At 44.1% G+C, this 14,422-nt stretch overlaps 1 protein-coding gene across 1 annotated transcript in view; it reads right to left on the reverse strand.

Annotated features, from left to right (window-relative positions):
* The window catches only part of LOC143288413 (uncharacterized), a 39,097-nt gene that overhangs the window by 11,891 nt on the left and 12,784 nt on the right, over positions 1-14,422 (reverse strand). Inside the window, exons 2-5 of the mRNA XM_076596853.1 lie at positions 11,414-12,004; positions 3,376-3,522; positions 2,174-2,285; positions 92-270 (exon numbers count right to left, since the gene is read on the reverse strand). Coding sequence (XP_076452968.1) covers positions 92-270; positions 2,174-2,285; positions 3,376-3,522; positions 11,414-12,004 — 1,029 coding nt within the window. The remainder of the gene's footprint in view (positions 1-91; positions 271-2,173; positions 2,286-3,375; positions 3,523-11,413; positions 12,005-14,422) is intronic.

A 14,422-nucleotide genomic window follows, 5' to 3' on the forward strand; every position in this document is an offset into this window, starting at 1 on the left:
TGCCCTCATGGAAAAAAAAAAATCATGTCTTTTTTCGTATCCACACCAGTGCCACAGAAAACAAGGGAGAGAAAACAAACCAACACCAAACCTGAAGCTCATGCTCCAACTGTTCATCCCGGTTCTGTAGCTTCTGGCGCATCATCAGTTTGTCGAAGAGCTGTTCCTCGGCCTTGTCCCTCCTCACTCGTCTGGCTCTCTCCCTGGCCAGCAGCTCGATCTTCTGAATGCTCCCTTCCTGACCCGAATAGTCCGACACCTTCTGAAGAACTGGTGAAGGAAATATATGTCAAACGCAATTCTGAGTCGTTGGTTTCAACGGTATTTTATTTTGACGAATCTGGCACAGGAAAAATATTACACACATAATTCTGGGTCACTGGTTTCAACAGTAGTTTATCCTGATGAAGAGCTGACTATAGAAAAATATGTCAAATATTATTGATTTAAACAGTATTCTATTCAGCTGGTGAAGGAAAAATATGTCTAACATAATTCTGGGTTATTGGTTTCAGTAGAATTTTATTCTGATGAAGAACTGGCTATGTACAAATATGTCAAATATCATTGGTTTAAACAGTACTTTATTGAGCTGGTGAAGAAGAAATGTGTCACAGGTAATTCTGGTTCAGTGGTTTCAAAAGTATTTTATTCTCATGAAGATCTGGCAAAGGGAAAATATGTCAAACATAATTCTGGGTTATCATTTTCAACAGTATTTTATCCTGAGGAAGAGCTGACTATGGAAAAATATGTCAAACATGATTGGTTTAACCAGTATTTTTTGAGCCGGTGAAGGAAAAACATGTCAAATACAATTCGGAGTCATTGTTTAAACAGTAAAGATCTGGCAAAGGAAACTATTTCATACATAATTCTGGGTCATTGGTAACAATAATTATTCTATCCTGACGAAGAGGTGACTTTGGAAAAATAAGTCAAACATGATTGGTTTAAACAGTATTTTATTGAGCTTGTGAAGAAAAAATATGTTAATTGTACTTCTGAGAGGTTTAAACAGCATTTTATTCTGATTCATTCATTCATTCATTTCTTCTTCTTCTGTGTTCATGGACTGCAACTACCATGTTCACTCGTATATACGTGAGTGGGCTTCTATGTGTATGACAGTTTTTAACCTGCCATGTAGGCAGCTATACTCTGCTTTCGGGGGTATTCATTCATTTGACACAAAGCCCATCCAACCACAAAAACCATACCAGGGTGGTAACATATCTACAGCAAGAACCACATACATAAATTCAAAATCAACATCAAAACTTTAAAACCAAACCTTTTCTAAAACTAAAAGACCACAAAATAAATCTGTCACAATCACATCTTTCACATGAAGGCTTCCATGCATCTGTTCCTTTTTCCCTTTTAATTCTGTTGTAGAGACGCTCCCACCATTTTAATTGACAGTTCAAGATTTTTGTGTTTCTAGCTTTTGCTTTTCTGGACTAAAGTCACTAAAACTTACATCATCAGAACTTTTGTGTTTCTGGACTAAAGTCACTAAAACTTACATCATCAGAACTTTTGCTTTTCTGGACTAAAGTCACTAAAACTTACATCATCAGAACTTTTGTGTTTCTGGACTGAAGTTGTACTCAAACTTACATCATTAGACACAGTTGTGATGTGAATCACCGACCAAACAGACCTCCAGAATGGACGCCTAATGCTCCAACCACTAAACTCCAGCACCAATCTTCTTTTTCTCCACACTTTTCAAATCAAAACATGGATTTGGGATGACAAGAATGCATATCACGATATTCTGCATGCTTATATCTAGAAAAGGCTTTAGTCATTGGCAAGTTACTGTCCCAACCATCTGGGCAAGAATTTGATTATTGTGGAGAGTGTCTTGTCCAGATTACATCCCCACTCTCTTGGCAAAAGAGCTTTGGGACAGTCGGCATTGGGATGATTCCCAAAAGCTACCCAGCCCCCGAGGCTGCACTCTGAGCCAGTGCAACCTTGCCTCCTAGTTTGAGAGTCATAGTCCTTCACAAAAGACTAAGCTGCAAATCGATTAATTCCCACTGCAGTGGAGAAACTATTGATCATATAGCTCTCACTCTGCTTTTGGCCCAACCGTGTAAGCTGTCAGCTTACGCCAATCCATACTACGAGGAATGCAGTGTCATAAAACAACAGGACATACCGACCAACCACTCGTTTTTGCTGCGGAGGTCAGGAGCTGCCATTTCAAAGCTTCTGTTTGCTGTGTGCACTTTGAAGCGAAACGGTTTGTGTGATGGACGCTGGGGCAGGTTCTGAAGTGGGAAAAATATATTTGTCATGAATGTCCGTTCATGGTATATAAAGACTGCAATATCTCTCTTGGCGTGCGCGCGCGCACACACACACACACACACAGAAGTATGTACACACTGACTAAAACCACACACACAAGCATAAACAAACAGAACAGCATGCTTATACATGTACATCCACCCACCCATCTACCCTTCCGTTCTTCCTACCCTTGACACATACATGGCTCCCCCCACCTCAACCCCCCCACCTCACCCCACTCCACATACACTCAAACTTTACATGCAGATCAAGCACACAGACACACACACACACACATGCACAAATGCACATGTATATTCATGCACACTCACTGCCACGTGGAAAGAAAGAAAAACAAAAAAATAATGGCTCTGGCTAGGTAACAAAACACAAGGAAAGTGTTAGGCAGGCAGCAAAAAACTGGTTCATGAAAAATCATTGAAACCATGCCCCTTCTCTTTTCGCTCTTAGAATACTTTTCTTTTTCTTTATTTTTTTTATGAAGTAAAATTCATTACTTCATTTTTCAGTGAAGCATAAGAATATGATCTAAAATACTATGATGGAAAACTATGTCCTGTGGAGTTAAGATTCAAAGCCAATAGTTGTCTTTCATTCCTGAATGAATTATACATGTGTATATGAGGTTTTGATGGCTACAGCAACTACAACTGACATGTCGAAATCTGTTGTGGAACAATTACACATGTGATATGATGTGATGCATGCAATGCATATCAATGATGTACAATACACTGCAATGTTTTGCAATGCAACGCAATAAGAAACATGACATAAAACAATAGGAGTTATGATGCAGTGCAGTACAATGGAAGCCAAAAGTGACGTGGAACAAAAAACACACCAATACTGTAAACAAGCAAATATATCATATCAATCCCATTTCCACACACTACAACACAATCCAATCCAATGCAAACAGACAATGACCACCAGCCTCCAAAATGGAGTCTTGTACAACACAGCAATTCAACCAAAAGTCAATCTTATATAATATGATATTAAAAACGATAAAACAAAAACATAAAAAAGGTGAGAGTGACATACCTCCAGTCTCACTTTTTTGTTGATTTCAATGTTGCCTTTCATCTCTTGCTCCGAATCTGAAGTGAAATACTGAAGTTCGTTTCCAGTCAGACGGAACCAGCGTCTTTTCCAAGTGGTCACGTGGTTACCAAACTTTTCCATGTAGCCCTGGGTTTGAAAAAAGAAAAAAGTAAACCAACAGATTGGTAGAAAGCTACACACATTGTGGAGTTAATTGTTAATTGTTGCTTATAGTCCAGCTGACCGCACAAGGCCATATCATATTGACGAGAAATAAGTGGTAAGGTGGTGGATAATAAAAGCTTTTGATTGTAATAGGTGTCTTTCTTGTGTGTGTGTCTGTAACGGTGCAGGATTCACTGTTGTACACAGCACACTGTACACAGACCTCCATAGAGACCACCTGTCCTTACTCAGACCTATGTTCTCTTGCTCTCTCTTCCCCTCCCTCTCCATATAAAATGCCCACGTGTTTGTGTGTGCAAACATGCACACACACACACACACACACACACACACACACACACACACACACACACACACACAGAGCTAGTTTACGATAATAAACATACACACTTGACAGAGAAAGACACATACAGCTCTATACACAAGCAAAAAAAAAATTTCTGGTAAAAAATCCATGGACAGCCAGCCAGCCAAAGGTACACATTACAGATAACCATATGGACACAAACACAAATACTGAAATAGATACAGATTAAGATGAAGGTGTTGATATTCATTTTTCAATGCAAAGTTTGTATCACAGTGTCATTAAAACAGTCTTAATAAATAAAAGAAACCCAGAACTAGCAGTCCAGAAAACCCTCAGCAACAGCCTTTTGTGCACACAGTTTCAGTTCACCTCCCATCAACAACTGCTGGAGCAGGAGCATTGTAATGACCGCAAAATTACATTTTACCTGTGTCAGATTACACTGGCTTTCCCCCTTTACCTTTTGAATACTGCTGATGGTTATACTCATCACTACAGTGAAGGGCTGTCACCTAACTATGCAAAGACAGAGCATACAAGTCAGGATGTCACCATTCTCTACTTGGAATTCTTCCTCTCGGAATTGTATCACCTTTGTTCAGCAAAACCAATTGCACCACTCAGAAACACACAAAAAGTAGGAAGCGCAATTTAGATTGAAATCAATGTTTTAAAAAAGTAGCTAAATGCAATTTTGATAGAAGAAACAAGATAGCATCAATGTTGAGGGGTGAAAGAGTTAGTGTGCTGTTCTTTTGGCCCGCAGATAAACTGACCAGCATCAGACGTCATCTGCACAAAGTGTTGGAGAGACAGCCATCCTCAATAGGCCTGTCAAGCCACAACCAATGCTGTGCCAGAAACACATCCCAAAGCACTGCTCCTCAGTCTCCGGAAACTGATGGATGCCTGCTAATAAGCATTCAGATTTCTCCTTCTCGGAACCCTGCTCAAAGAAAATCAGTGTGCCATGAATTTGAAGAACTAGTTGTAAACTTCTACACTATGTCACTGGTTTTAATCAACAAAAATAATACACCAAGAAGAAGTCAAAATGCAGAACGGGGCGACTGACACTCTGACCTGTAACCTAAATCTTCTCTCAGTGAGGTGACAGCCCTTCACTGACAAGTGTACTTGTCAGCAGCAGTTAAGGGTTAAAAGTTCACTCCACTCAATTTTCCCTGTCAGCCTTATTTTCTGACAATGTGGCAGTGTAAGGCCTGATGTAGATGTGTCATAACTTATTGTCTGACAGTGCGGCAGTGTGAGGCCTGATGTACATGTGTCATAACTGATTGTCCGACAGTGTGACAGTGTGAGGCCTGATGTACATGTGTCATAACTGATTGTCTGACAGTGTGGCAGTGTAAGGCCTGATGTACATGTGTCATAACTGATTGTCTGACAGTGTGGCAGTGTCAGGCCTGATGTACATGTGTCATAACTGATTGTCTGACAGTGTGACAGTGTATGGCCTGATGTACATGTGTCATAACTGATTGTCTGACAGTGTGGCAGTGTGAGGCCTGATGTAGATGTGTCATAACTGATTGTCTGACAGTGCCGCAGTGTAAGGCCTGATGTACATGTGTCATAACTGATTGTCTGACAGTGTGACAGTGTGAGGCCTGATGTACATGTGTCATAACTGATTGTCTGACAGTGTGGCAGTGTAAGGCCTGATGTACATGTGTCATAACTGATTGTCTGACAGTGTGGCAGTGTAATGCCTGATGTACATGTGTCATAACTGATTGTCTGACAGTGTGACAGTGTAAGGCCTGATGTACATGTGTCATAACTGATTGTCTGACAGTGTGACAGTGTAAGGCCTAATGTACATGTGTCATAGCTGATTGTCTGACAGTGTGACAGTGTAATGCCTAATGTACATGTGTCATAGCTGATTGTCTGACAGTGTGACAGTGTAAGGCCTAATGTACATGTGTCATAACTGATTGAAGAGAGTGTGACAGTGTAAGGCCTGATGTACATGTGTCATAACTGATTGTCTGACAGTGTGGCAGTGTAAGGCCTGATGTACATGTGTCATAACTGACTGACAGTGCCGCAGTGTAAGGCCTGATGTACATGTGTCATAACTGATTGTCTGACAGTCTGGCAGTGTAAGGCCTGATGTACATGTGTCATAACTGATTGTCTGACAGTGTGGCAGTGTAAGGCCTGATGTACATGTGTCATAACTGATTGTCTGACAGTGCCGCAGTGTAAGGCCTGATGTACATGTGTCATAACTGATTGTCTGACAGTGCCGCAGTGTAAGGCCTGATGTACATGTCTTAACTAAGTCAGGTACAGCACACACTAAGCACAGGAAATTTCCTATAGTATCTATTTGTCTTTTTGTGTGTTTTCTTTAATGGGTTATGGTTAAAGGTGCCAATTAGCCTTTCCACAGCCATCGAGGCAGTGAATTCTCATCCACTGTGGCCAAAATACACAGTGGTGCCCCCATTATAATTTTTGATAATGAATACACATTCAGCATTTTTCTCAAACAGAGGTCAAGAGCTTGAAATGTACAAAACGTATTCAACAGTACATTAAAAAAAATAAAAAATAAAAATCACACATTCACTGCAAACGGATATCATGACACCACACACACAACTCACTTGCATGCATGTGCACTCACACACACACACACACACACACACACACACACACACACACACACACACACACACAACAAATAAAAACATTCACAGCATGAATGTAAAGCAGTTAGGAACTGTGACTGACATAGAGATTAGTATTATTTAATTTACTGTCTTCAGAGAAGAATTGAAAAGTTGTCCCTGAACAGAAAAAAAAGATACACGCCCAAGTGCTAAAATTGTTTTCAAACAGTTCAGTTGATTTTTTTTTCCAGAAAAGCTCTTCTGAAATTGCACACCATGAGCTCTGCACAAACTGATTTGAAGACAAGATACTGCAAAGCAAAAACAAAACAAAAAAATAACCAACCAACCAAAACCAATTAATTAAAATAGCTTTGATCTTGATGTCCACCACACACACAGAGTGCTCAGCAAGATCAACAAGAACCGGGGGCATCACCATGTGCAATACTCCATGCAGACAGACTGAAACCTATACCCTCCCCCTCACAGACATGACATAAAAAACATATATACACTGCCCACAGTGTGTTTGCCAAAACTCTAAACTGTGCTTTACTTAATACTGCTCAAATTTCATGCAAGTTCTTGACTTTTTCTAATTTACTCTCCATTTAGTGTTCAAACAGGATTGACCCAAATGTTTGTCGAACAGTTCTTTTCAACCAAGCATTTGAATGACTTTGTGAAACAAAATTGCAGACTGGACCCTCTTAGGGTTAACGTCCCAGACTCAAGCCCTTGACCGAAGAGCTTTTCTGCCAACAGGTCATCGAACTTCACTTTACATGTATGGCTTCCTGGTGACCTAACACTGACAGTTTCCTGTGCACTGCTGGCAACGAGACTGCAGCAGATCATCATCATTGTCTTGTTCACCCCTTAACAGTGTCAGTCCAGCCTGTCTGATGAATGATGTCACCCTCTTCAAGTCCTGTCTGGGTCCATGGAGCTTGGTGTGCAGTAGGGTTGGTGTCACCCTCTTCAAGTCCTGTCTGGAGCCATGGAGACTGGTGTGCAGTAGGGTTGGTGTCACCCTCTTCAAGTCCTGTCTGGAGCCATGGAGCTTGGTGTGCAGTAGGTTTGGTGTCACCCTCTTCAAGTCCTGTCTGGAGCCATGGAGCTTGGTGTGCAGTAGGTTTGGCGTCACCCTCTTCAAGTCCTGTCTGGAGCCATGGAGCTTGGTGTGCAGTAGGTTTGGTGTCACCCTCTTCAAGTCCTGTCTGGAGCCATGGAGCTTGGTGTGCAGTAGGTTTGGTGTCACCCTCTTCAAGTCCTGTCTGGAGCCATGGAGCTTGGTGTGCAGTAGGTTTGGTGTCACCCTCTTCAAGTCCTGTCTGGAGCCATGGAGCTTGGTGTGCAGTAGGGTTGGCGTCACCCTCTTCAAGTCCTGTCTGGAGCCATGGAGCTTGGTGTGCAGTAGGTTTGGTGTCACCCTCTTCAAGTCCTGTCTGGAGCCATGGAGCTTGGTGTGCAGTAGGTTTGGCGTCACCCTCTTCAAGTCCTGTCTGGAGCCATGGAGCTTGGTGTGCAGTAGGTTTGGTGTCACCCTCTTCAAGTCCTGTCTGGAGCCATGGAGCTTGGTGTGCAGTAGGTTTGGCGTCACCCTCTTCAAGTCCTGTCTGGAGCCATGGAGCTTGGTGTGCAGTAGGGTTGGCGTCACCCTCTTCAAGTCCTGTCTGGAGCCATGGAGCTTGGTGTGCAGTAGGTTTGGCGTCACCCTCTTCAAGTCCTGTCTGGAGCCATGGAGCTTGGTGTGCAGTAGGGTTGGCGTCACCCTCTTCAAGTCCTGTCTGGAGCCATGGAGCTTGGTGTGCAGTAGGTTTGGTGTCACCCTCTTCAAGTCCTGTCTGGAGCCATGGAGCTTGGTGTGCAGTAGGTTTGGTGTCACCCTCTTCAAGTCCTGTCTGGAGCCATGGAGCTTGGTGTGCAGTAGGTTTGGCGTCACCCTCTTCAAGTCCTGTCTGGAGCCATGGAGCTTGGTGTGCAGTAGGGTTGGCGTCACCCTCTTCAAGTCCTGTCTGGAGCCATGGAGACTGGTGTGCAGTAGGGTTGGTGTCACCCTCTTCATGTCCTGTCTGGAGCCATGGAGACTGGTGCGCAGTAGGGTTGGTGTCGGCCATACACCCTTCCAGTGTTAAGTTTTTCTTTCTCCAATCACTGACACTCACCCTCTCCATTTTACGTTTTGTACTCTATCTTTTCCACATCTTGTTCTCTCTCTCTCTCTCTCTCTCTCTCTCTCTCCCTTCCTCATTCCCCCCCCCCCTACTCCCCCCCCCCCACCCACCCCACTTCATCTCAACCGCCCCCCTTTTCAGTTGAATAGTTCTTCCCCTGATATTAATTTTTAGAAATGATTATTTCTAAGTAATAATAATAATAATCATGATGATAAAAATGATAATGATGATAATAACAATAATAATGATAATGATAACAATAATAATAATATCATTCACTTTCAATCTAATATCATCATTTTAGATGAACAGGCTATAAATAAATCAGCGAAGGAAATGGGCCATAGGGTGTCTCTGAGCCCCTTCAGGAGGGGACAGGACTGAAGGATGTGGAGCAGCAGTTGAAGCAGGTACAACACTGACTCACTGAGCCCTGCGCCCGAACATTGCTCTGGCATCAAAATTTGTCTCATTAACTCTCTCCATACGAACGGCGAAAGAGAAGACGTTAACAGCGTTTCACCCCAATTACCACCATCAAAATATTGCAAGCGGAAGGCTCTTATACTGAAGAGGTGAATGTTGACAAAGAATACCACAACTTGATTCTGACGATGGAAGCTAAAGGGTGGGTCATTCAGACACCCACTGGACATCCGAGGGGTCTGTGTAGAGGAGAAGAGAGGACTGGCCGTACTGAGTGAGTTAAAACAGTCTTCACATTCCGACATATAATAATGCATAAACCACAAGGAAAGGGAACTAACCCTCTACAGTATTTTCACATGTGTCACACCAAATTTGGAAGAAAAACTAGGCGAAATTTGGCCAAGCAGAGCAAACCAATAGGCCTAGTTTGCATCAGTTTGACATGGTACAGTATATGACACCAAAACTGAATATTTTCTGCTTTTTTTTGTGCTTTTTTTTCTTTTTTTTTCTGCTGCCCCATCATCTGCAACGTTTCAGTTGCATTACTCCCATGCTGCTCATTTAGATTCCCCCATACACGACCACACCCAGGTTCGTCCGTCACAGTTCCAGAGTCAGCAGTCCGAAGGGAACCATCAATGTTAGGTCGTCAGGAGGCCACACACCAGAGGAGACCCTGCACTGCTGCTGAGTCACTTCGGTGGTGTTCAGTGGTGCCTGTTCTGATGTAACATACTTAGGACACCACCTACTAACCCCCATACTAACGACAATAATGGCTTAGTCGCAGAGCCAGACTGAGTGAGCATCCCTCCCAGAGTGGAGACCACCACCACGTCCCTCAAACAACAGTCCCTCATGAATCTGCCAACACTGAAGACATTGACAGGACTCACCCCAAGCACGGAAGTGGAGAGGCATCGAAACTGAGGTCACCATGAGAGCAGGGCATGAAAGACCACAGACTTCGAGACTGTTTTGTTTATATTGATGACGATGAAGGAACTTTCTGCATTTTGTCTGCATCAGTATGGAAGCTTGCTGAGGCTGTAACCTCCACAGGGTCGACCCAATCTATGGCAGTTTCAGGGTCGACCCAATCTGTGGCAGTTTCAGGGTTGACCCATCTATGGCAGTTTCAGGGTTGACCCAATCTTCAGGGTCGACCCAATCTATGGCAGTTTCAGGGATGACCCAATCTTCAGGGTCGACCCAATCTATGGCAGTTTCAGGGTTGACCCAATATTCAGGGCTGACCCAATCTATGGCAGTTTCAGGGTCGACCCAATCTATGGCAGTTTCAGGGTCGACCCAATCTGTGGCAGTTTCAGGGTTGACCCATCTATGGCAGTTTCAGTCTGTGGCAGTTTCAGGGTTGACCCAATCAATGGCAGTTTCAGGGTTGACCCAATCTGTGGCAGTTTCAGGGTCGACCCAATCTATGGCAGTTCCAGGGTTGACCCATCCATGGCAGTTTCAGTCTGTGGCAGTTTCAGGGTCGACCCAATCTATGGCAGTTTCAGGGTCGACCCAATCTGTGGCAGTTTCAGGGTCGACCCAATCTATGGCAGTTTCAGGGTTGACCCATCTATGGCAGTTTCAGTCTGTGGCAGTTTCAGGGTTGACCCAATCAATGGCAGTTTCAGGGTTGACCCAATCTTCAGGGTCGACCCAATCTATGGCAGTTTCAGGGATGACCCAATCTTCAGGGTCGACCCAATCTATGGCAGTTTCAGGGTTGACCCAATATTCAGGGCTGACCCAATCTATGGCAGTTTCAGGGTTGACCCAATCTTCAGGGCTGACCCAATCTATGGCAGCTTCAGTTTCAGTTTGTTACCCAAGGAGGTGTCACTGCATTCAGACAAATCCATGCACGTTACATCACATTTGCAAAACAGATGTCAGACCAGCAGCATAACGCAACATGCTTAGTCAGACTTTGAGTGGATGTCTGTATATTTGTTTACCTGTCAAGAGCGGATTTCCCATGCAGAATTTTGCCAGAGGACTACCCTCTTGTTGCCGTGGGTTCTTTTTTGGTGCGCAAAGTGCGTGCTGCACACAGGACCTTGGTTTATCATCTCATCCGAATGATTAGATGCTCATTTTGATTTCCCAGTCAAACTTGGGAGAGAGGGACACTGAATTAGCAGATACGCATCTTAACCATTCTGCCACCATCCTCCTCAGGAAAAGAACAAAAAAATCAAAATAAAGCAAGAGAGAAAAAAACAAAACAAAAAACCAAACCCAAACAACCTCACAACCATCCAACCTACCTTCATCATAACTCCACAAAGAAACTGCTCCGTGACAGAGCTGACAGCTTCACGCATGACAAACGCTGACAGCCCGTTGGTCACCACACAGATGTTGTTGATGAACTGAACAAAGCCCACAGAAAACCCTCCCGCCCGGTTCTCCTCCGTAGGGTCCACCAGCTCGTACTCACAGGTGCTGTAGCCGACGGCCTGTCGGATCAGAGACCCCACCCGGTAACTCTCCTCAACGTCCACCTCCAGAGGAAGGACTGCCTCCGTCAGTTTGTCCTCCGCACTGTCCAGATCCACCTTCACCAGGAAGTTAAACACCTTCCACAGCTTGAACAAGTCGTCACTGTTCAGCACCACACTGCCCTGGTCCAGACGGCTGTTCTTGTGGTAGTGCGTCTCACACAGCAGCCAGCAGAGCTTGTCGATCTTGGTGCATGTTTCGGGCACCAGGACTGACTCGGAGTTGTTGGGCAGGAGGACTTTGTCCAGAATGAGAGAGAAGTATTCTTTGAAGGACAGTGTGTCTGTGTTTCCATCGTCGATGATTTCTTCCGCCTTCTCACTGCCCCGCACCTGCCCTATGTTGTTGGTGAGGACCTGACGGGAAGAGAAGATCATGTCATCAAACTGCGCAGAAATCAGAAATGCTGAACACATACACAAAAAATAATCGTGACCTGTCAAAATGTCCAACACACACATTAAAAATACATATACATATATATATGTGTGTGTGTGTGCGTGTGTGCATGTGCATGTACGCATGTGCATGCATGTGTATGCGTGAGTGCGTGTGTGTGTGTGTGTGTGCAAGCATTCATGCACTTAACCACCAACATAACCTCTGCCTCAACCCCTGACAACATACACACTTTCAATACAGTTGTTTCACAAAACTTTGTGCAGACCTAAAAACACAAATATCTGTGCACAACGCATGACAAAATACAATAAATCTTTACTAATCCATGTCATCCTCCTCTTTTTGGAGGGAGTGCATGCCAGGTATGTTCTTGTTTTCATAACCAATCTAATGCTGACATGGATTACAGGACCTTTAATGTGCATATTTCATCTTCTGTATGTGAAAAGACACAAAGGGGTTTCAGGCACTAGCAGGTCTGCACATCAGTTGACCTCGGAGGCGGGAAAATCTCCTTCCCTTACCCACCAGGTGAAATGATGGAGATCTGAACCCGGGACCCTCAGATCGAAAGTTCAATGCTTTAACCACTCAGTTGTTGCCTATCATGCGCATACTCATGCTTTGAACCACAGACACGACTATGTTCAGACTTCAACACCAAAAGCTTCATCTAACAGCCTTATTCTAAACAATCCATCACAAACAGAAGCTGTCCTGTTACAACGTATGTTTACAGTCCAAGGAAGTGTCAGAAAGGAACAATGCATGTTTTCTCTGTCACTAAGGATGTATCAGTAAAGAACTCCCACTTTCTCAACAACAAAATCTTTGTACCATTAGAACAATGGTCAACATCCTCTAAAAAATGTATGTATCACAACTGATCAACACATGTATGACTAACATTATCACATTGTTCTTGGTGTTTGCTGTTGGACTTCCTATCTATACCGAAGACCCAAGATTGAATCATCAAAATGAAAGTTACAACTACAAGGAAACATGCTGCCACGTAAGTTTTCGTGATGCTTAAAGAAACCAAAAGGGATGTGGAGAGGTCATAAACAATCACTTTCAAGGACAAAAAGTAAAAGTTTTTTTTCTGTGCGAGAGAACACTCCTTCCTCACAACACCTTCGCATGGAGATAAGAATTTTCCTTAGTTTCAACCCTGCAGTTTCTGCAAGCCTTGTTCCTTAGCACCCACATTCACTGTCATCGCCATATCAAGCAATATCCCATAAACCACCAGTCCTAATGCTGCACAGTAAAGAACAAAGTTTCCAAGGAAAATCCACAGAAAACTTATCAGGCCTCACAGAGACAGACAAAACATGAGCTGATAAAGCAGACCAAGCAGTGTATATTTCACCACAATCCAGCGGTTACGATCCTCTCTTCTCTCATATTTTTCCACTTTAACTCTTGATGCTGTTCACCCTGACATTTACAATACAATGGATGAGATAAAATTGAATGATAATCCTTATCTGGCACTTGGAAGTTTATCACTATCGCTGTCAGGGCGATATTTTTGCTTCCTGTTTGGAGATATAAAGTCACTGATGGACAAACTCGAATGATAATTTTTCTTCTCACTTCTCCCTCCCTCTCTCTCTATCCCATCTCCCTCCCTCTCTCTGTATCCCATCTATCTCCTACTTTGCCCCCCCACCCCCTTCCATTTGTACCTTCCCCTCTCTCTCTCTGTCCTCTACTCGGGTTTTCTGTCCCTTCTCTCTCTCTGTTTTCTCTACACCGCCCCACCCCCCACCCCCACCCTCCCCCTTCCCTCTCTCATGTTTTCTCTGTTCCCCTCTCACTCCATAATCACCATCCCCCCTCCATCCTCTGTTTTCTCTCCCCCCCCCCCCCTCTCTCTCTCTCCTGTTTCCTGTCCTCACTAAATCTCTTTGTCCCAGTCTCTGTTTTCTCTGTCCTCATCGTTGTCTCTCTCTCTCCCTCTGTCCCCTCCCTTTGTTCTCTCTCTCTCCCTCTGTCCCCTCCCTTTGTTCTCTCTCCCTCTGTCCCCTCCCTTTGTTCTCTCTCTCTCCCTCTGTGCCCTCCCTTTGTTCTCTCTCCCTCTGTCCCCTCCCTTTGTTCTCTCTCCCTCTGTCCCCTCCCTTTGTTCTCTCCCTCTGTGCCCTCCCTTTGTTCTCTCTCTCCCTCTGTGCCCTCCCTTTGTTCTCTCTCTCTCGCTCTGTCCCCTCCCTTTGTTCTCTCTCCCTCTCTGTCCCCTCCCTTTGTTCTCTCTCTCTCTCTCTGCCCCCTCCCTTTGTTCTCTCTCCCTCTGTGCCCTCTTTGTTGTCTCTCTCCCTCTGTGCCCTCTTTGTCGTCTCTCTCCCTCCCTCTGTCCCCTCCATTTGTTC

Source organism: Babylonia areolata, chromosome 12 (genome assembly GCF_041734735.1).
Source record: "Babylonia areolata isolate BAREFJ2019XMU chromosome 12, ASM4173473v1, whole genome shotgun sequence".
NCBI lineage: Eukaryota > Metazoa > Mollusca > Gastropoda > Neogastropoda > Buccinidae > Babylonia > Babylonia areolata.